Source organism: Geotrypetes seraphini, chromosome 4 (genome assembly GCF_902459505.1).
Source record: "Geotrypetes seraphini chromosome 4, aGeoSer1.1, whole genome shotgun sequence".
Classification (NCBI taxonomy): Eukaryota; Metazoa; Chordata; class Amphibia; order Gymnophiona; family Dermophiidae; genus Geotrypetes; species Geotrypetes seraphini.
The window spans coordinates 101,811,245-101,835,509 of NC_047087.1; the positions used below are offsets into that span (position 1 = coordinate 101,811,245).

Genomic DNA, 24,265 nt, shown 5'->3' on the forward strand with positions numbered 1-24,265 from the left:
TTCAGGTCAGACACACGAAGCCAGGCCAGATGTCTCATGGCTACAGACATGGCTGCAGCACGGGAGGTAAGTTCAAATGTGTCATAAATAGAACGTACCATATTTTCCTCAGCTGAAACAGATCAGAAATATGATGTTGAAAAGCGGGAAGTTTGCGCTCTGGAATGCATTTCTGGAAAGTGGAAATCTGTTTAATCAAGTTTTTGAGGTAAAAAGTAAAATGAAAATTATAGTTGCCAGAGCGCTTGACCAACATGGCATTTTGATAAAGGCATTTGCCAAACCGATCCATGGCTTTGCTCTCTCTGCCAAGGGGCACAGTTGCGTAAACCCTAGCCCCTGGAGACTTCTTTAATGTAGACTTCACCAGAAGAGACTCATGTGGACGTTGGGGTTTGTCAAACCCAGGAATAGGAATCACTCTGTACAGAGAATCCAACTTGCGAGGAGCCACAGGAATGGAAAATGGTGTTTCCAGATTTTTATAAAAAGTTTCCTGTAAAATGTCATGAAGGAGAAGCTTGAGCAATTCCTTGGGCAGTTGATCATAATCAAAAGCTTCCAAGAACTGTTTAGACCGTTTGGAGTCAGCTTCTAGTGAAATGGATAAAGTTTCTGACATTTGACAAAGAAATTTGGAATAAGATGACTTTTCAGACAACACAGGAGTCTCTTGAGAGGATTGTTGCGGTGACTCATCAGAAGAATAACCCACATCCTCAGACTGAAGAGGATCCTGTTCAAAGTCTCCCCACAAGTCTGAATCCTGAACAAAATGTGGACAGTGTCGAAACTCGGTGTTGAAGGCTCAATATGCTTTACTTTTTGCAATGCCTTTTGTGATCGCACCGGAGTTGACTCTGGCGATGTCTGCGTCGAGGACGACCGGTGCTGGCAAGTTGATGGTACCGATTCCTTGGTGGGAAGCTTCCGAACCGATGAAGTATCCACTGCAGGTGCAACCGGTGTCGAGGGCTCAGACCGGACTGGCGCCGGGGGAGTCAGTGTCGACACGGGCACAAATTGGATCGGCACCAGCATTTGAAAATGCTCACCCAGTTCCTCCCTAAGCAAATTGTCAATTTTTGCTTGAGGGTAAGCACTGGTACCCTGGCATTTTTGTCGGTACCTTTGGTGCGGCTCTATGCTCTGGCGATGATGAGGCCAATGATGAGGCATTCATCGATAGCGGAGCAGAGCACTTTTTGGGCTTCTTCGAGGTCAGCAGGACTTGGCTCACTGCTACTTTGACCTGAGGCCCAGATGGGGTGGGGAAAGGCTTCTCAGCCGGCTTACCCACAGAAGGTTGTGACACAGAAGTTGTTTCTGTTGGTGTCGACTTGGATAGCACCGTCAACGTTGGAAGCGATGTTGAGTCCCCATCCATCCCGATGCCGAGGTGACGTCGCTGTTGAATGAGGCAGTTCTTCAAAGTTCTTTTTTGTAGAGAAGAACAGCAGGAACAGGTCTCCGGACAGTACTCAGGCCCCAAACACTGGAGACACCAGCAGTGTGGGTCAGTCACGGAAATGGGGTGAGCACAATGCCCACACTTTTTAAAATCCGTCTGTGGGTGAGACATCGAAGGAAAAACGGCCCCGGCAAGATGGTTGAACAGGATCCGCCGGGCTGAACCTGCAAGAGGGAAAAATTGAAAATGTTTACTTTTTTTTTACACAAGTAAAAGAAAGAAATAAGTAATAAAGAAAAAAATGACTGAAACAGTCAAAGAAATCTGCGAGAGCGAGAAGACAGCGAGAAAAAATTTCAACAGCCATTGAAATGCATCTTCTTAGCTCCACAGAAACTAAGAAACTGAGGGACTGCACGCCTACGTCAGGCAGGAAGGCACTCGTGCATGCACAGTGTGGGCTATCGCAAATTTTCTAAAGATTTAAAGTGGCGATGCACTTTTAAAGTGGTCCTTACCGGGACTCCGTCAGTGATGACACCCATCAGTGAGAATATGCTGCCTGCTTGTCCTGGGATAATGACAAATACTAGAAGAGAGCAAATGGCAGTGAAGGGTACAAGCGATCTGACAGCATGCACACAACGGAGGGCAAAGAAGAAGGTGTGAAGGATATTGTTGATATGAGGTTTGAAGGAGAAAGCAGAGTCAAAGGTGACACCAAGAACTTTAATATGGCAGGATTCACTAAAGTCCCGAAATCTATCCGATTCATGTTCTATCCGTTTCTGAGTCATTGTAGGTGATTGATTCAGTAAAGCTTGTCCATGTAAATGATCCAATTGTAAACACGCCGCTATTAGCACTGAAACATCGATCGACACGCGTGCACACTGTATCCTTGTTGGGTTTAAAGCTCATAACGCATGCGCTAGCTCTTTAGGACTTCACTGCGTAGAAATGGGGTGTAGTTTAATCACGGAAGTCATTAGCGGGTTCCGAATGCGTCTACCGCAAAGCATTGTTGTGGTAAAAAAGGCAATATAACGAAGTCTTCTTACCAACCGTTATTTTTCTGAAGCTTCCTTGGCATACTCGTGTTCCAAAAGAAGCAGATAGTGTAGCCGATGAGCGCTGTCCATTCTCTCTGGAAAAGTACTGTTAAGTTTCTAGAAGGCACAACAGTTAACAGCTGTTGAATGCGCTGGGATCACGTGCTGTTATACATAACCTACAAATCCCAGGAGGCTGTGTGGCTCTATCAGCCATGAAGCAAGTAGCAATCACTAGTGACAGTCTGACGTTACATGCACGGGACAATCCAGCTGGAAGGAAGGAGGAGGGATAGCTGGGATATTTGATTTTGTATTTTTTTTATTTGGCATTGATATTTGAAATGTACAATGCGCAAGGAGAGCACGGGGTTAATCCGTGATTTTCTTGCCATGCGCATTACAAATCCGAGATTCACTCCCATGCTCGCTATGCGCATTCCAAAAAAAAAATATATATATATTTTTAACGCTTATGTACATGAACGTTTACATATATTTAAGTTTTGGAGGGGTATATATATATTTTTAATGGGGTTCTTAATATGCACGCGTCAGTTGCTAGACAGAAATAATCGGCAAGGATGTAAACGACTGGTCCTCAGCAGTCGTAACTTTTTGGACAGGAAAGGCCAGTCGGTTTGGATGAAATGGTTTCATGAATCGACGTGTTAAGAAATTTATAAGCCTTTTTACTCATTTGCATGAACAGATCGGATCGGGTGCGGATGGGGTCTGGAGGAAGGTTGGTAAATCGAGCCGGAGTTGGAAAGTGAGCGCAAACTGAGCGGTACACAATCGGTTTGCTTAGTGAATCTAGCCCATAGTATCTTAGAAAGGAAGGTGGAGATGAATGAAGGAGGCGAAGGAATGAGAACACATGGATTGGAGAAATGAATGGCTACATACTTACTAGCATTGAGATGAAGATGGTAGACAGATATTAAGTTCTGAAAGATCAGAAGAATCAGAGGTGAGATTGTATAAGATTTGAATGTCATCAGCACAGCAGAAAGAAAGGCAATAATTAGACTGGATGAGGGTAAGAAGAGATGCCAGAAATATATTGACGAGGATGGTTGCCAAGATGGAGTCTTGGGGAACACTAGAAAAAGATGGAGATTGAGAGCATTCATAGAAACATGATGGCAGATAAAGGTCAAATGGTCCATCTAGTCTGTCCATCCGCAGTAACCATCATCTCTTTCTCTCTCTAAGAGATCCCACATGCCTATCCCATGCCATCTTGGATTCAGACACTGTCTCTATCTCCACCACTTCTTCCGGGAGACTGTGCCACGCATTTATCACCCTTTCTATAAAAAAAAGTATTTCCCTAGATTACTCCGGAGCCTATCACTTCTTAACTTCATTGTATACTCTCTCATTCCAGAGCTTCCTTTCAAATGAAAGAGACTTGACTCATGCGCATTTAAGCCTCATAGGTATTTAAATGTCTCTCTCATATCTCCCCTCTCCTGCCTTTCCTCTAAAGTATACTGTACATATTGTGACAAGTCCTGCTTCTGGCTTGATACATTATAAAAGCAAAAAGAATAATGTTCCAAGGGTCAGAAAAACCCATCAGAGAAATTTTCCAGGCTCTCAAGCTGTCTATCCTAGCACAGATAGCACAATTACTTACCGTAACAGGTGTTATCCAGGGATAGCAGGCAGCTATTCTCACATATGGGTGACATCATCCACGGAGCCCGGATGCGGACAGCCTTGCAAGCAGACTTGCTTGTAGCAACTCGAAGTTTCGAGTCTGCCGCACTGCACATGCGCAAGTGCCTTCCCGCCCAGCACAGGACGAGTCTCCTCAGTTCAGATAGCTAGCAGAGAAGCCAACCAGGGGACAATAGCTGCCTGCTGTCCCTGGATAACAACTGTTACGTTAAGTAACTGTGCTTTATCCCAGGACAAGCAGGCAGCCCATTCTCACATATGGGTGACCTCCAAGCTAACCAGAATGGGATGGTGGGAGTGTTGGCAACTTAGGAGTATAAATTTTGTAATACTCTCTGGCCAAAATGGCCATCCCATCTGCAAATTTCCTCAATTGGAGTGGATCTGAGGAAAGCTATTGAAGCCAAGGCCATGTGACCTAGAAGTATCATCATGTGTCTTGCTGAGAGTGAAGAGCGGGAAGACATTTTGTGACAGAGCTGAAGAAGATCATCCAAACGTTGTTGAGGGAGGAATGCTCTGAGTTTAACAGTGTCCAGAACAGCTCCGATGAACTGTAGATTCTGAGAGGGCTGAAGGTGGGATTTGGGAAAGTTGATTTAAAATCCCAAGCTTTGTAGGAACCATGTAGTCCATTGGGTCACTACAATAACCCCGAGATGTGGAATCTTTGATGAGCCAGTCATTTAGACAGGGCAACACCTGAAGACCATGGTTCCTTAGGGTTGCTGCTACCACCACTAGGCACTTGGTGAACACTCTGGGAGATGACCTCAGGCCGAAGGGTAACACTCTGTATTGAAAATGCAGATTCCCCACCTGAAATCTGAGGTGCAAGGAGTCGAGTTTTTGCGAGTGCCTGGTCTGGAATCTACACACTCTATGCAAGGAGTCGAGTCTTTGCGAGTGTCTCGACAGGAATCCTCACACTCCATACAAGGAGCCGAGTCTTTGGGAGTGCTTCGAGATGCCTCGATCCAAACCACTGAGTCTATGGGTTTTCGATCTACAGCTTCTAGCCCTATTCAGCTCTAGGCACAGGCAGGGACTCGACCTTGTGTGAAATTGCTGATTGCTCAGGCTGGAGAGAAGCCTGTAATTGTGGATCTGAGTCTGAAACTGGACAACTTTCTGAGGCTAAATACTCCGAGGTGGCAGTAGAAGCATGCTTCAACTTGGAGGATTGATGCTTGGATAACTTGAGGACCACCGCAGGAATCTTCTGCTTAGGTATCTGACCTGAGGGAAATTCAGGGGAAGATAAGGCAGGTGTACTCGAGGCCAAAGATGATCCATACGAGGAAGGTTTGATGAGACTCGAGGTTGGAGTTGTGGAAACAGAAGGACCCCTTTGAAGTTCTGACCGAGTCAGAAATCGAGGTCGAGGATTTAGCTGAAGAGCCCATCTTGAACAGCTTTTCCACTTGAACCCGATGACGTTTAAGGGCTCAAGGTTGAAGAGTAGCATAGCGCGGGCACGACTTCGGACTATGGTCAGTTCTGACGTTGGGAGAAGGCTTGTGGGCCGGCGTCGTACAATCGCTGCAGCCTGGCCCTTTCTTTCCTGGAGTTACAGTGCAGTGGCGGTCAGCAGGGAGCAGCGGTGGTGAGCAAGAGCAGCGGCAGCAGGCGGTAGTCAGCCCGCGTACCCCCCAACAAGTGGGAGATTTTGAAAAGGTAACATGGGGTGGGTGGGGGGTGTTTTTAAAAAGTTACCTTCGCTTCATAAGGCACACCAAAATTTCCACCCAATTCTGGGTGGAAAAAAAGTGCGTCTTATGAAACGATGGAATTGGAGGAACCTGTTCAGCCCCCTCAGGTAGATTTGCCAGATCAAGAGGAGTGTATGGAAGTTGGGGAGGAATTGCCTTTTTCAAGGTGAGTGAACAGAAGCCATGGAAACTAACTGAGTTTAGTACTGCTATTTTGCCTTTATTGTGTTTTGAGGAGTTTTGCCATATTGTAAAAGAACTTTTGTGTGCTTTATTTTTGTGAAAAAGCCAGAGGAAAAGTTCCTTAATTACCCTCACCTGGAGAGCAGAAGAGGTTTTGTTTTGTTTCCATTTTGTGAATCTGTTTTGGAATGAGTGGGACAGAACTGTGAAACCATTGCTGGCACTAATAAGGAACTCTTTAAGGCTACTGGAGTAGAACAAGGACTGTTTAAATTAAGGACTGTTTTTTCTTTCCTGATATTTTGAAACCTGTGATTTTTCTTTCCTTCTGTTTGGGAAATTGACTAAGGGCAATCTAACCTGCACTGCTAGTGAATAGAACTGGTGGATGGGACTATATAATTGTGCCTTTTATTGAAAACTGATTCTTTTTCTTTTCTGGGGGTTTTTGTGGTAACAACCTGCTGACTTGAGTCAAGCCATAAGCAGGAGCAGGGTGTGGTGTGAAGCTAAGCTGAAGAAACCTAAGCAATCCACTGTAAATTGCATTATTTGCCAATGATGCTAAATTGTGCAACATAGTGGGAAGAGATACCATGCCCGACGCTATGACACAGGACATACTTTTTCTGGAGCACTGGTCTACTATTTGGCAGCTGGATTTTAATGCCAAGAAGTGTAAGGTTATGCACCTTGGTAGCAGAAACCCATGCAGAACATACACCCTGAATGGTGAGACCTTAACCAGAACGGGACCTGGGAGTAATCATTAGTGAAGATATGAAGGCAGCCAATTAAGTAGAGAAAGCCTCATCCAAGGCTAGACAAATGCTGGGTTGCATTCGGAGAAGCTTTGTCAGCCAAAAGCCCGAGGTGGTAATGCCGCTGTACAGGTCCATGGTGAGACCACATTTGGAATACTGTGTACAATTTTGGAGGCCACACTATCGGAAGGATGTGCTAAGAATGGAATCGGTTCAGCGATTGGCCACCAAGATGGTCTCAGGGCTCAAGGATGTCCCTTATGAAGAACGATTAGGTAAGTTGCACCTTTACTCTCTCGAGGAACGCAGAGAGAGGGGTGACATGATAGAGACGTTCAAATACGTTACTGGCCGTATTGAGGTGGAAGAAGACATCTTTTTCCTTACAGGCCTTACAGCGACAAGAGGGCATCCGCTAAAAATCAGGGGCGGGAAATTCCATAGTGACACTAGGAAGTACTTCTTCACCGAAAGGGTGGTTGACCGTTGGAATGATCTTCCACTTCAGGTTGTTGAGGCTAATAACGTGACTGACTTTAAGAACAAATGGGATCAACACGTGGGTTCACTTCAAAGAAGAACTTAGGGGGGAGGGTTATTTGAGTGGGCAGACTTGTTGGGCAGAGGGCCCTTTTCTGCCGTCATATTCTATGTTTCTATGTTTCTATTCATACTTGCTACATTGGACTGTGTTTGCTTAAGTGCTGTATTATTGGTTTTTTCCCATTTCTCTGCATTTTTTTTTTTGTTTGTTTTTGAATTGGCAAATCTGTTTTTGAAACTTGGAGAATTGCATAATAGAAACATAGAACAAATTACTACTAATACATGACTATGAAATCTCCCACCCCCACATTTTCTGTTCACAAAATCATAAAATCTTTTAAGTCTTAGGTTTATTATCTTCACAGCAGTTTCTGAACAGAAAGAACAATTCAAGTTTCTCTTACACCATATTTCCAATATTTTGGTAATATTACCTATAGAGATTAAATTGTATCATCAGCTATTAAAACTGTCCAGAATACCAATTGGTACAAACTGTAATGATACTTTTAATGATAATAATGTGCATAGTATCTACTAAAAAGTGGGTCTAGACTTACAAATTAAAGTATCTCATATGGATCATGTATGGAGCCTACATGGATCTCATACAGATCTTAGATTTCTTTGGATCAGACCATAGGCCTAAGGTTTATCATTCAGTTTGTCATATCACTCTAATAGCCCCGAAGAAAACTAATATCTCACCTTATCTGGAAATGAAACAACAAAATCTTCACTTTCTTGGTCCTCACGATGTACTGTAAATTGTAAAAAGACATCTATAATTTTCAAGTTCCAAAATTAAAGTAATGTAGATTGTATGTTAGTACACTTAAAATGAAGAAATGTCATGAGTCACATGGCCATTTTGTCATGGCAATGGTGAGAGAGGATCCCTTTAAAGTTGCAGGTATGTAAAAACGGAGATAAGGACAATTTATATGCAGTAGTGACCTTATTTATGCTGATCTACATGTCATTTCATTCCACAGACCATTGAAAATGATGTTGCTACTGCAGATTGGCCGAGTGGTACAGCTGTAGCCCAAAAGGACAACAGCAACATAGGTAATATTTCAGAGCATCCTGACAAAGAATCAGCTTTCCTGAGCTAAGAATTAAACACAGGTTGCCTATATACTAAACATTCTAAATAGCAAAATTGTTCAATTCTATAATGAGAACTCTGCTATCAGAATTTACCTGAATACAGAAATTGCTTTAGGGCATGTATCCCTTCTGTCCTGCTCGCTTTGTTCAGCTCTTTAGCAAATCTTTCTGGATCATCCCATGGTATACAATTTTCTTTGATCTCATCTGCAATCATATTACTAGAATCCTCCAGTTCACCAAATTCATCAAGGTCTAAGAGGTTCAAACTTTCAAAAGTGAATAATTTGAAGATTCTTTCTACTTCAACCCAACTCAAGAGTTCTGCAACAGAATACAAATCAAAACAGTGTGTACCATTTTAATAGAACCATATAAGGAATTTTTCAAAATTTAATTTAAGACTCTGATTGGCCAGATCACAACGGCCCCTCCCATGGGCTGGGAATGAGGCCTACGATTCTAGCTGGCCCTATAGGAGAGGCCTTAAGTGCCTTGGCCAATCAGGGCCTTTGGCCCCTCCCTGGCGCATCCCAAGATGCACCGGGAAGGGTAAGGCCCGCCATTCTGAAGAGGCGGGCCTGCCAGCCAGAGGGAGTGGGCATCCCTCCAGCTGGGGATGTTAGTGGGGGGTGGGGAGGGTGCTAGCAGGAGGACTTGCTTATCCTTCCTGCTGGGGATGTTTGCAGGGGGATGCCGGCAGGAGCAATTGGGCATCCTTCCTGCTGGGGATGTTGCGGGGGTGGCGGCAGGAGAGAGTGAGCATCCCTCCTGCCGACTTGCGATAGGGTTCGGGGGTTCTGTGCCGAGGCTGCTCAGCCGATCGCAGGAGGGGAATTTCCCCATGGGTGGCAGGGACTTCCCAAAGCTGCAATTCTGTAACCATCGCCCTAGAATGATTGACAGGCAATCCAAATTGGGCGCCGGTTACAGAATCACGGCTTTGGGGAGTCCTTGCTGCTCAGCTGATGACCCACCCCCACCTCCCGGACACCCCAGACCTTAACTGATGGTCTAGTAGTGATGCGGGGCAGGAGCGATCTTCCTATGCTCCTGCCCCTGCAGTGCCATCATCAAAAATGGCTGCCACGGGAACTCACGTCAGCCATTTTTGATGACGGCTCTGCACGGGGCAGGAGCATAGGAAGATCGCTTTTGCCACAAGTCACTGCTAGACCACAAGGTAAGGTATGGTGAGTCCAGGACACAGGAGGGAGGCGGGAGTGGGTCAGAGTCAGCCCTAAATTTTATCCGCGATTTTCCATATTCGCGGGCCAGCTCTGCCCTTAACCCTCGCGGATTCAGAGGGAGAAGTGTACTGCTGTTGTTTGAATGAAGTTTTTTGTTTCTTTTTGTTTTGCTGCAAATAAAAATAATATATAATAATATATTTTTGGTTTCTCCCTGACTGCTGGGCAGTGCACAGTGTGGCTGCCATAAGCGAAGAAAAACGGAGAAAGTAATGAACTGTGCCAGCACAAATTGAAAGCTGGCTGATGAACTATTTTTGTTTGAAGCATTTATTTTGTGGTGCCATTTTGAACTGTTTGTTATAACACCCAGGAGACTTAGGGAATTGGAGAGGATTTACCAACCATCTTTTGGAGTGGGGATGAGGGCAGAATTTTTCACAAAGTGCTAATATTTGGTGAATCCGCTAATTCTCCCTCCTGCAACTCTGTGGAGTTGAAGGTAAGCTGCATTTCAGTTTGGGGCAGCTGAGAGAAAGGCCATGTAGGAACAAGTTGGGAAAATTTCCTGCATTTTTATTTTGTGCTTTATATGAACTGTTTTTGGGAGACTGTTTGGCTCATGTGCTTCATGTGGAGAAACTGTTATATGAACTGTGAGGGAATTAGGCCTCACTATTGCTAAAGGAAAACTTCAAGTAGGGCAAGTGAAGCCCTGAGGTCCTGCTAGGCCAGGGGTCTGGATCTTTTGTTGAAAAGCATCCTAAACATTTTGGTTTTGTCCAGTTTTGTTTTGAGAGTGCAGTATCAAATAAATTTTGCCCTGTCTAATACCACCTAATACTGTCTGGATTTAAATTGATCTTAAGAATTCCACCTTGGCAGGGTCTTCCTCCATCTTGAGGAAGCACGCCGGCGCCTATATAAAGTGGTATATGCAGGGCCCTTCCGTTTACCAAGGGCCGGTCATGCTACAATATATATATTTGTAATCATTAATATATTTTTGTACTGCTTGCAATATTTTTCTAAGACATTTGTTTATTCTTCAAATAAATACGATTTATTCATACTTTGGCATCATTCTTCCAATAATATTTTTATTATTTTTATTTTTTAAGTATTTATATACCACTTTTAGCCTAAGTGGTTTACATTCAGGTATTCAAGCATGTTTTCCCTATCTGTTCCGGTAGGCTCACATTCTACCTAATGTACCTGGGGTAATGGGGGATTAAGTGACTTACCCAGGGTCACAAGGAGAAGCATGGGGTTTGAATCTATAACCTTAGGGTGCTGAGACTGTAGCTCTAACCACTGTGCCAAACACTCCCAATAAGATAGCAGAAGTAGAACTTCTGGGAATTATAAGATGCTCTTTCCCTAGCTATGAGTCCAGGATAATTACTGTACTGTGATTGTCTGTCTAATATATTAGCACCTGTCCTAAACCTCTTCCAAAAGAAAGTCCAAGGCACTCACTTCCATCCCCAATGGCACCAGAAAATGAGTATTCAGACTCCTAGCTCTTTTGAGAATAAATTTGACTCCCATAAATGGTAAGGAAAATTCTCAAATCCCAGAGCCTTCTGGACTCTGAACATAGAGTAAACCTTCTTATTAACAGGCTGCACAGAAAGAGTATTCTCCTATATTCTCCACATTCTTAAGGATTCTATAAATCAACATTGTCACAGCTTCCTTATTTTGGGTGTGTGGTGGGGCTCACAAATGGGAAGATATCCATTGTCTGTGCCCTGGACTCTTCCTATGTCTCTAAAGAAAACTGGACAGCCTTAGCTATCCTCCAAACAAACTCAGTGAATGAGAGTTCCTCTAAGGAGAACGTACCCCTCTCTTGTGGTGGGGAAGAAACTGATGGGAGACCAGTAAACTGCTTCGAGAAGGCTTCGGTTCCTCAAAACTCAAGCATACTCCAAATCAGATTCGTAGAAGTACTCAGCAGGAGATGTCTGAGTCTTTGCCAGTCTGAAATTGAAAGCTAAGAGACCTCCGATACAACAGGGAAGCATCCTCTCTCGATGGACTGGAGATCAATACCTGTATGGTCAGCATTGGCTCTGAGAACCTTTGAGAGCATGGTGTTGAAGTATCTCCAGCTGGCATCGCATGGGGCTTGACTATTGGTTAGACTACCTCAAGCCTCAACATCATTGCCATCAAAGTTGCCTCTTTCTATGAAGAAAAGAAGCACTCTAACCATTCCTTACACTTCTTCATGAATTTCTCCGCAAAGGTTGCCATCGATAAAGGCAGGGTATCATAAGTAGAGTGACCACATCTTCTTGAGTCACTTTGGATATATTAGAAACTAGGTCTCAGCTCCATAAAGGCTGATTGGGTGACCAGAGAATTGGATCAAGGACATATGCTAGATCTAATTTACTTAGATTTCAGCAAAGCCTTTGGCACGGTTCCTCATAGGAGGCTCTTGAACAAACTTGAAGGGGTGAAGTTAGGACCCAAAGTTGTGAACTGGATTAGAAACCTGGTGACAGAAAGACACCAGAGGGTGGTGGATAATGGAACTCACTCGGAGGAAGGAAAAGTGAGTAGTGGAATCCCTCAAGGATTGGTGATAGGGCCTATCCTGTTCAATATGTTTTTAAGCGACATTGATGAAGCGTTAGAAGGAAAGGTTTGGCTTTTTGCAGATGATGCCAAGATTTAGACACTAAGGAGGGTGTGGAAAACATGAAAAAGGATCTGCAAAATTTAGAGGAATGGTCTAATACAGGGGTGCCCACACTTTTTGGGCTTGGGAGCTACTTTTAAAATGGCCAAGTCAAAATGATCTACCAACAATAAAATTTTTTAAAAAACACAAAGCACACTGTATGCATAGAAAATGTTAATCATCATTCCTATTCCAGGGTTTTTCAAAGAGGTCAAAGCAGATGACTCTATGCACTGTCATCTCACTAACAACCATACAAAAACAGACAAATACCCCCCTCCCTTTTTACTAAACCACGATAGCAGTTTTTAGCGCAGGGAGCTGCGCTGAATGCCCAGCGCTGCTCTCGACGCTCATAGGCTCCCTGCGCTAAAAACCTCTATTGCGGTTTAGTAAAAGGGGACCACAGTGTAAAACATAGACAGCAGATATAAATTCAGATACATTTTGATCACTAAATTTAAAATAAAATCATTTTTCCTACCTTGTCTGGTGATTTCATGAGTCTCTGGTTGCACTTTCTTCTTCTGACTGTGCATCCAATCTTTCTTCCCTTCTTTTAGCCTGTATGCTTCCTCTCCTCCTGACCTCATTCCCCCCCCCCCAACGTTTTCTTCCTCTCTCCCTGCCCTCTCTTTCTTTCTCTCTTCATGCCCCCTTTCTTTTTTTCTGTTTCTTTTCTTTCCTTCTGTCTCCCTGCCTGCCCTCTTTCTCCCTCCCTGCCCTCCCCCAAGCCACTGCCATCGGATAACAGGCCGCCGGCCAAGCTCTCCCTGCTTCGGGTCCACCAGCATTCCTCTCTCCGACGTCAATTCTGCTGTTGGAGAGGAAGTTCCGCTGGCCAGAACTTCCTCTCTGACAGCAGAATTGACGTCGGGGAGAGGAAGGCTGATCGGCCCAAGATCGACCTATTGGGAGAAATGCTGCCGGGTCCTGCCTTTGAGGAAACAGAAAGTAGGCAGGACCTGGCAGCAAGAAGAGCAAATCGCAAGCTTAACTGACCTGTCTCCCGCTTTAGCCCACGAACAGGGCTCTAACATGTGCGTGCCGGCTTCCCTTCTCTTCCCCCCCCCCCCCCCCGACATAACTTCCGGTTTCAGATGGAAGAGAAGGGAAGCCGGTACAAGCACACGTTAGCCCCCGGAGCATAAGTTCTTCAAGCCGTTTTTTTTTTTTTAATGTTGAGCAGCGGCGGCAGCAGAAGAATTCAGGAGCGGGCTAGTCAGGAGGGGAAAAAAAGAGAAGGGAAGGGAACCCGCTCTGCGATCGACTGGGGTCGCCTGAGCGAGCGACCTGTCGATCGCGATCGACGCATTGGGCACCCCTGGTCTAATATCTGACAACTAAAATTCAATGCAAAGAATTGCAGAGTAATGCATTTGAGAATTAAAAATCGGAAGGAGCTGTATGTGCTGGGAGGTGAGAGGCTGATATGCACAGATGGGGAGAGGGACCTTGGGGTGATAGTGTCCGAAAATCTAAAGGCAAAAAAACAGTGTGACAAAGTGGTGGCAGTTGCTAGAAAAATGCTAGGCTGTACACTCCTCCCTCCGTACTCGCAGGGGTTAGGGGCAGAGCTGGCCCGCAAATAAGGAAAATTTGTGAATAACTTTTGGGCCGACTCTGACCCAATCCTGGACCTTACCTGGTGGTCTAGCGGTGACGCGGGGCATGAGCGATCTTCCTACACTCCTGCCCTGTGCAGAGCCATGCTGTGCACCCATGCTGTGAGTTCCCATGTAGTTTCAAGTTTAATATTTTTCTTGATTGATCGCTTAATCGAATTCTAAGCGATGAACAGTTTAAAATACATTCAAATAGAGGCAAAACAGTACAAACTTTAAATAATAACATTGAGTAGATAACTAGTACATTATTCTCATTACATAAGGTAAGATAGGGGTTTGGAAATGCAATTAATAAAGAAAAGCAAACAAAGGAAAAGCACAGTAGGGAAACAAATAACAACAAAACATGAGACTACTACAGGAACTCACAGTACGGGTGCACAGCATGGCTCTGCACGGGGAAAGAGTATAGGAAGATTGCTTACCTTAGATCACAAGGTAAGGTCCATGCATGAAGTTGCCACTGGAGCTGTGTCCATGGCTGAGGGCTGTGCTCCTGGGGAAGCTGCTTGCCTTCGATTGCCTCCTCCTCCTCCAATCGCCTCCTCCTTCTCACCCCGATTCAGGTCCTGGGGCCGATTCTAGTCGATGCGGGCTGCCTTCGAGTGATTCTCTAGGGGGGAGGGCGAGCAAAAAAATGACAATACCGCGATTGCTGAAACTGCAAATAGGGAGGGAAAAGTGTATAGAGAGAGGTGTTGTATATTCACAACTCAATTAGAATCAGTGGAAGCCCAAGGTCAAACCTGGATAAAAGACAGTGAGAACATTCATTATATATCAGAGACTTTGGAAAACATAGTCAGACGACAATCTTCGATTAATGAATTTTCCTTAAGTTTATTCAGTACCAGCTGTTGATATGTATAAAAGATACCTATCTGAAGTTCTGAAAATTCCAGAGACCTCCTATCCTCCGATTTCCAAGATATATTACCTTCCGCAGGGAAAGAAGAGTGCCTCAGCCCAGCAAGGTCTCTCAGTAGACAGTCTGAACCTAACAAATTTTCTTGAGAGGTCAGATACGGAGGTGGTGGTACCATCAACATTGTTATTACACCTGGCATTGGACTCTGACAGAGACTGGTTGTTGTTTTTTTTTTTTCAAATACCAAGGTGTGCATTTTTTGAATCAAAAAATTCATATGTATCCTGATGTAGCTAAAGTCACTTAGAAAAAGAGATGACAATTTTTATTGTTACATTCTCAATTTCTACAGTTGGGTGCTAATTTTTTTCTTAGATATCCTTGTAAATGTTTAATTATATTTCAAGAAGTTAGATATGTTTTCTTTGAATCCTCACAGTTGACTAAATTTATTTCAGGAAAAGCAATGGTTTCTTTAAGTACTACCTCTAATTTACAACTATAGTCTTCAACAGTCTTTTTGGGTCCATTTACAGGTATTCATTTCCCTATTTTTTGGTATGATATAAGGAAATAATTCCGCCTTTTTCTTATAAGCCATCCTCCATGATTGTGGACTAACTAGCAATGTGTTTTGAGAAAAAAAATTCCATGAATCATTTTTGTTACCTTGTTTATTTCTAAATGATTGTTAATTTCATCATGCAAAATATAATTACAATAAATAAATAAATATAATAAAAATTAAAGAGAGAGGCGTTACCAGTAGAAGAAAGAAGATGTTGATGCCCTTTAACAGGTTGTTGGTGAGGCCCTACTTGGAGTATTGTTTTCAGTTTTGGAGACCGTATCTGGCAAAGGACGTATGAAGACTTGAAGCGGTCCAGAGAAAGGCGACGAAAATGGTAGGAGGTTTGCACCAAAAGACATATGAGGAGATACTGGAAGCCCTGAATATGTATACCCTAGAGGAAATAAGGGACAGGGGAGATATGATTCAGATGTTCCAATACTTGAAATGTATTAACGTAGAACAAAATATTTTCCAGAGAAAGGAAAACGGTAAAAACCAGAGGGCATAATTTGAGGTTGAGGGGTGGTTGACTTAAGATTAACGTTAGGAAATTCTTCTTTACAGAGAGGATGGTTGATGCATGGAATGCACTCCCGAGGAAGGTGGTGGAGAAGAAAACGGTGACAGAGTTCAAAAAAGTGTGGGATGAATAGAGGATCTTTAATCAGAAAATAATGTTATATATTGAAGAACTAAGGCCAGTACTGGGCAGACTTGCATTGTCAGTGTCCTGTATATGGCCATTCATTTGAGGATGGGATGGTTTAGATGGGCTTAAGTGAACTTTGACGGAGACTCCAGTAGATGAAACCTAAGCACCATACCGGGCAGAGCTCTAGGTTTCTGGCCCAGAAATATCTAACAAAAAGACCAATTTAAATTAAATCATTAATTTATAGAGAGTGTATGGTTGGGCAGACTGGATGGACCATTCAGGTCTTTATCTGCCATCATTTACTATGTTTTATGTTACTATGTTGCATCCCTTATAATACCAAGCAGGATAAGCAATCTTCACTTCAGGGAAGCTTCAAGGACACTGGTGTCTTCTAAGTCTCATTACTCTCAATACCACACTCTGAAGGGACTCAATATCAGTGTGTTCCAGTCTTCATCTAACATCCAACATCCTTGTCCCTCTGCACCAATGAGGATGAGGATCAATCCTTTCTCTTCCTTGGATGGAAATCAGATGACTGACTGATCCCGATGGCCTCTATCAATACATGAAGTCAAGGGTGATCGAGGAATTCTCAATGTCAATGTATCCTCATTGTCCAATGCTACTCCTGGAGCCCTAGAGATTCAAGCTTCCAGTGCTGAGGTCAATAGACTGGTTTTATTAAAGCTAAAAATCAATTTGAATTGGTTTTCAAAACCACAAATTCCTCTTTTTGACATTTGTGAACATAGAATACTGTCAGAAGGATTATGGTCTGGCCCCAGGTACCACGTATGAGTATCCATGACAGATATGATCCTGCTACACAGGAAGATTTCTTAAAACCACTAGGGCTTTTTTTTCTGGGACATGTCCCAGAAAACAGTTGCATCAAAATCAAATGATTCGGTATAGCCTTATCCCCTATATAAGATATTTTTTTGGCTCCCTACTGGCAATATTTGATGTGGAGTATACCTGGGCTGTGAGGACTAGTGGCTCATGGCCAGTAGGGGGCGATGTCAATGGGACGGTAATGGAATGGACGTCAGGACATGATAGTGCAGTATTTTGTGGAGTTTTTCTACAAAATGCCTGCTTTTCGTATGATTCTGGGTAACTCTAGTTAGATACAAGCATATGTGTTAGTTAAGGCCACACCCAATAGAAGCGTATGAAAAGTTGGTGAATAAAAATCTGAATATGGATGTAGCCAAGGCCAGAAAAACACACTACAGATTAATATTAAGGAAAAGCATAATAATATTCTTTTTATGTACTTTGCTATTAAGCTAGATCATAGAGGAAATCAGGATATACATGAACTCCATCTTGAGGCAGTGAACTCCATTTTGTGTTCAGCCTATGTCCCTAGTCTTTGTTCAGGTTTTTGCCCACCTTGAGCTTCCCTCGTGGTCTAATTGATACCAGATGGGCTTGAGCTGGGTATACTGGGCATAATAGTGAAAGTTTTCTTGCATTAAATATGAATGAAATACATGTTATGTATGGAAGGGGCCCCGACCGAACGGACGAATGAATGGATGGATGAAAGATATATATGAAAGAATTTGTATTTAAAGTGAAATGTTTTATATAAGGAACACTAAGGAAAAATCCTGAGGTAACATCTGGGAATAATTAGAGTCAGAAACTGCTGTTCCAGTCTCCAGCATAGGAAGGGGGCATTGGTAGCCCACACTTAGGACTGTGTAGGTGTAACATGAAGCTGTCAGGTTTCAGGGAGAGGGGGTAACAGCCCCTCCTTCTCCTTTACTGTGCTGACAGGGAGAACCAAGAATTTCTCAGCACTTTGTAACAAATGCAGGTTCTCTTAATATACTTTTTTAAAACGACAAAAATAATATTGGATATGTAATAAAATGTTAATGTATATTCAAGGATGAATGTAAACAAAAAATTATGATTTCTGGAACTTTTATTCCATGTTAAAAAGAAGGTCTTTGTCTAAATTTAAGTACAGCCTCTGTTAGTTGACTGGCTGACGGCCAATGATGTCAAACTGGACTGAAGGTATATATTGGGGAGCTTTGAAAGTATCGGGTTGAGATCGTTATCAGAAGGCCAGCATTTTGACAACTATAATGACCTCCCGCTAACGCAACTAGCCTTTTGAGATCCATGATGGAAAAATTAAAGCAATAAATAATTATTTTGGTAAACCTTGCATTATGCGTCATTTCCATGTTTTTGTTATTTTGCACACCTTGAGTGAAAGCTAGCAGCTTAATTGGCAACTGCAGCTTTATGAGTGTGCTGGTGTCTCATTATCCATGCTCAATTGGCGCACGAACAGGGACTATGCGCACCATGCGCACTTCACACTCATTGGTGTTTTCACATGAAACTTTGGTGGACACGGTTTTCTCTTGGGGTGTTGAACATAAGGTGAAGTCTGTTCTCAGATTAACAGACTGGCGAATCCCATGGAAGTGTGGAACTTATCCACAATTCATATGCATATTTAAGATATGAGCAGGAGAGGATACAAGAGGAAAAAAATGGCGGAAAACGGAGAAAAAAAGGTAACCAAAAACAAAAAAATGTAAGTAGCATGTAATAAGTTGTAAATATGTAATTCATGTATAAATATGTACAGAGAGGGGTGTTGAGGTTATAATATGTAAAATCTGTATGTTAATGAAAAAATCAGAAAAGACAGAAAAAAAGGAAAATAAAACATCCAGGGGAGAAGCAGCATGGTTTCTGGATTCTTAGCTACAGTTCACATTGCTCCTCCCCTGTGAAAATGAGAAAGGAAAAAAACAACCCCTGCAGTAATGCCATCTTTTAAATTTGGTTTTTCTCTGCTGAGCTGCATGACGGAATTAAGTTACGGAGTCTGAAGAAAAAATTTGTTCTTCTCTGCTGTGTTTCTAAGTTGTCTCTCTGAATCTAATTTTCTTCTCTTTGAAAAGCAAAACAAAGATTTTCCTCTCTGTGAAAAAGTAAAAAAGTCAGTTCTACTCTGAACTTGTTTGGAAAAAAAGTTTTCCCTCGCTCTTTTCAGCTCCCTTTGTCTGAAAGGGCGGGCGGGCCTTTAAGTGAGGGATTTCACCCCCTCCTCTTTCTCCCTCGCCTTCCCCAGTGCCTGTCACGTGAGCTGGAAGGCGGGCTTTTTTGAAGGCTTTCCTTTGTTTCCTATGAGGAAGAGGGGGAGGGAGAGGGGAGGGAGAATTCAGCAGCATGGAGTTTTCTTTGTCATGAGGCTGGATACTTTTCAACAGGTATTTCTTAAAAATATGTTTAAATATTAGCGAGTTGAGAATTTTAAGATGTAATAGCTTGCAATTAAATTAAGAATGTGAGAATATAAGGACCTAGAGGGGCTTAGCATACAACATAGCCTCTCTGATTAAACTTTACCAGCAGTATGTCGGAGTTTTGCATGGCTGCGGGAATGTGTGTTTAGAGCAAAGGTTTCTTCTCTGTGTTTTTTGTTGAGACATCTCGGAGCAAATTTGTTTGCATATGGAAAACAAGGAAAGGACTTTATGTAGCTCGAATATTTTGAATTGCTAGCGTTATAGGAAAAGTATGGAGAAATAGGAGTCATGATATAAGTTTGATTAGAACTGGGTGTAGACTTTAGAGAATATATTTCTCTTGTTCCTTTATTTTTAAAAGTTTTAAGAGGGGACAGCAAACGTAGGCTTAGAAAGAATTGAGACAGTGGTTATAGACAGATGAGAGAGAATGAGGAAAGTGGGTTTTTAGACAAATAAAAGAGTATAAGGATGAGATTGGTGGTTTAATATTTGTCAAATGTGCAAGGCACCGGAACTAGATATTAAACGAAGTGGATTTTTTGCCATAAGTGAATGGACACAAGAAGTTTGAACAGCTAGATGGGTTTAACACCAAATTGTTATATTGGAATTGTATAGCAGTATAGAAAGGAACTGTTTCAAAGCAGGAAATAGAATGCATTGGAATGTGAGAAAAAGTTTTGTGAAATATGTTAAGGAAAGTGTTATGGAATGTATTTAGCAGTGAAAGAATACTTTTGTGCACAGAAAAAGATTTATTCTAACAACAGCTACCATGCTTAAAAGAAATCTTGTTTTTGTGAGGGCAAGGAGAAAAAAAACTCCCTGCCTTTGTATTTTTTATCCCAGTGTTTCAAATTATGAATTTGTATCCCCTGCATGGCTTATAAAGTATTTTTAGAATTGTGAATTGCCTGAATGTATGTTTAGGGATTGATCACATTTTAAATGTACTTTAAAATTAAACTGGGAAGTTTAAAATAAAAGACTAACAAAGATAGAGGTTAATTACCTATATTTTTCTGAAAATTAAAATATATGATAAACAACGGGCTTAATAACCTTGATAAAGGTAATGAACAATTATAATAAACCTTTATGTAAGTGGGTGAATTCGGAGCTGAGTTTTTGCTCAATTTTTACTAGTAAGCTCTTTGGGATAGGAACCTGATACAGAATATGGATTGAGAATAATTCCCTTGCACTAGCAGAAAGTCTAATTTTGCTCCGTAGATAATGGGTTGGCATTTAAATTTTCCTGCAGCCGTATTTGGTATCACAGGACCCTAAAAAAAGTTATTGAAACTGTACTTTGTCTTCCAGCAAATACAGATTACAGTCTCAGCAGAATTCCAGTCAGCTGTCTGCAGTATAGTGGGGGATGGGTCCCACCACGTTTTTCTTTGTGCTCTTGTTAATGAACATGTGCTTCCCTTGCAGGACCTACACTGACCAACAGTACCACATTCCACCACTAGAGCTGTGAAGAACACAGAGAAATCCAAAGCTGAGTTTTCGGCGGGAATTTCAGTTTTTCTTTGTCCTACTAATAATGTGCTTATTTTCAGCAGTAGCAGTGCATTCTTCAGTGTGCTTTACACTTGGACAAAGGAAAGAAAGAAGGCATCCATGTACTCCCTAGCATCTAGGAGCAGTTCCATAGAGATAGCAATGACAAGCTTGAATTTTTCCCGAAAATGCTGCAGCACGAACTTTTAAAGTCATTATCCAGTTTTATTTAAATTAATTCAGAGACTCTGCCTTACAAGTTGCTAAAATATTTGCAAAGACATTTTTTGTTCTCATAAAATTTTGAAAAAACTGATTTTATCTTAAACCACTTTACTTTAAAACACTTCATTTTTAATTAGGCTTCTGAACTTTAATTATGCTTATGCATAATTCAATAAGCTTATTATGACATCATGTTAGCAATTGTATTTTTTTTATCATTGTCCTCATGCATTGTTATCAGAGAATATTTTGGTTATCCTGTATTTTAAATTTTATTTCATATTACTGTATTCCATGTACTAAGCAGGTTCTAAGCTGTCACACATTGCAACAGTGTCGTTTAATTGGGTTTAACTGCTGATATCATTAGTCCTTTTAATGATTTTAATTTAAATTTGAGAAATGGGTTCTTGCATCACACACAGAAAAAGAAAAATTATATCTAGTGTGCATTCACTGTGTGCATTATCTGCACTTGGGTTAAATTTACATATTAAACATATATTTGGGTTTTCTTAGCACTCTGCAGTATTTTACATCTTATTGATTTGATTCTAGGTTACTATGTATAACACTTCTGAGCATAGGGACCAATTCTAAGTTAGGTAATACTAAGGTTCTCTTATTTTAGGGAAATCGAGGGATTTAGATATGTTTAATATATATCTAAGGTTCTATCTTTCTCTTAGCTATACTTTCTTTACATTTTCTGACCTTTATACCTCAAAAGTACTGGAGTTTCATTGATATCTCTATGAATAAAAGAACAGACACAAGTTTAGTCTCTGCTCTGCTCTAGGGCTATTGCACCTGGACACTACTTATATACCTGCCACTGGAATGATAAGTTTCCTGTATGGTGTAGCTTAGCCAGTAACTTACATAAATTACTTGAATGGGTTTTATCTAGGATAGTGGATTTGCTTGCATTCTCACTAGAGAATTCAAGTATGCTTTAGAAACATAGAAAAAGACGGCAGAAAAGGGCTATAGCCCACCAAGTCTGCCCATTCCAAATACCCGCCCCCCTTAAATTACTCCCTTAGGGATCCCATGTGAATATCCCATTTTCTCTTAAAGTCTGACACGCTGTTGGCCTCAATCACCTGCAGTGGGAGTTTGTTCCAATGATCCACTACTCTTTCAGTGAAGAAGTATTTTCTGTAGTCGCTATGGAACTTCCCTTCCCTGATTTTCAGCGGATGCCCCCTGGTGGTCGAGGGTCCCCTGAGGTAAAAGATATCTTCTTCCGACTCGATACGGCCCGTGATATACTTAAACGTTTCAATCATGTCTCCCCTCTCTCTTCGTTCCTCAAGTGAGTACAGCCGCAGTTTATTCAGTCTTTCTTCATATGTGAGATCCTTGAGTCCCAAGACCATCCTAGTGGCCATACGCTGAACCGACTCGATTCTCAGCACATCTTTCCGGTAGTGTGGTCTCCAGAATTGAACACAGTATTCCAAATGAGGCCTCACCATGGACCTGCTTTGGGTAAGATCTTTAAGCACCTGCCTTTGCAGGCCTAGGTAGTATATTTTTCTTGCTTTTGTGCAGTCAGTCCTGTTTAATTGGCATTAAAAGAATATACTTGCACAGACACACACTGACTGATCCATAAAAAGGGCAGTACCCAAAGAAACCCCCCTGAGAGCCAGAGGTAAGACCACGAGCACTCCAGGTGTGAATATCACGTGCGTGAACTTACGTGTTATTCAAGAGGAGATTGAGGACTAGTGGTTCATGGCCAGTAGGGGGCGATGTCTATGGGACGAGAATGGAATGGATGTCAAGACATGATAGTTCAGTATTTTGTGGAGTTTTTCTACAAAATGCCTGCTTTTCGTATGATTCTGGGTAACTCTAGTTAGATACAAGCATATGTGTTAGTTAAGGCCACACCCAATAGAAGCGTACGAAAAGTTGGTGAATAAAAATCTGAATATGGATGTAGCCAAGGCCAGAAAAACACACTACAGATTAATATTAAGGAAAAGCATAATAATATTCTTTTTATGTACTTTGCTATTAAGCTAGATCATAGAGGAAATCAGGATATACATGAACTCCATCTTGAGGCAGTGAACTCCATTTTGTGTTCAGCCTATGTCCCTAGTCTTTGTTCAGGTTTTTGCCCGCCTTGAGCTTCCCTCGTGGTCTAATTGATACCAGATGGGCTTGAGCTGGGTATACTGGGCATAATAGTGAAATATTTCTTGCATTAAATATGAATGAAATACATGTTATGTATGGAAGGGGCCCCAACCGAACGGACGAATGAATGGATGGATGAAAGATATATATGAAAGAATTTGTATTTAAAATGAAATGTTTTATATAAGGAACACTAAGGAAAAATCCTGAGGTAACATCTGGGAATAATTAGAGTCAGAAACTGCTGTTCCAGTCTCCAGCATAGGAAGGGGGGCATTGGTAGCCCACACTTAGGACTGTGTAGGTGTAACATGAAGCTGTCAGGTTTCAGGGAGAGGGGGAAACAGCCCCTCCTTCTCCTTTACTGTGCTGACAGGGAGAACCGAGAATTTCTTAGCACTTTGTAACAAATGCAAGTTCTCTTAATATACTTTTTTAAAAGGACAAAAAGAACATTGGATATGTAACAAAATGTTAATGTATATTCAAGGATGAATGTAAACAAAAAATTATGATTTCTGGAACTTTTATTCCATGTTAAAAAGAAGGTCTTTGTCTAAATTTAAGTACAGCCTCTGTTAGTTGATTGGCTGACAGCCAATGATGTCAAACTGGACTGAAGGTATATATTGGGGAGCTTCGAAGTATCAGGTTGAGATAGTTATCAGAAGGCCAGCATTTTGACAACTATAACGACCTCCCGCTAACGCAACTAGCCTTTTGAGGTCCATGATGGAAAAATAAAAGCAATAAATAATTATTTTGGTAAACCTTGCGTTATGCGTCATTTCCATGTTTTTGTTATTTTGCACACCTTGAGTGAAAGCTAGCAGCTTAATTGGCAATTGCAGCTTTATGAGTGCGCTGGTGTCTCATTATCCATGCTCAGCTGGTGTTGAGCTACCAGTGGCATCCAAATGGCGAATAGAAGTGGAAAAGCAAATGGGTCGTGTGATGGACAAGCTTCCAACTAGGCTGCCACATGAGAGAAGTGAGCC

General features: G+C 42.0%; 1 protein-coding gene across 2 annotated transcripts in view; it reads right to left on the minus strand.

Annotated features, from left to right (window-relative positions):
- The window catches only part of SPAG17 (sperm associated antigen 17), a 742,651-nt gene that overhangs the window by 491,019 nt on the left and 227,367 nt on the right, over positions 1-24,265 (minus strand). For both annotated transcript variants that reach the window (XM_033941513.1, XM_033941512.1), the window contains exons 14-15: positions 8,564-8,794; positions 8,066-8,118 (exon numbers count right to left, since the gene is read on the minus strand). In XM_033941513.1, the coding sequence (XP_033797404.1) occupies positions 8,066-8,118; positions 8,564-8,794 (284 nt within the window). The remainder of the gene's footprint in view (positions 1-8,065; positions 8,119-8,563; positions 8,795-24,265) is intronic.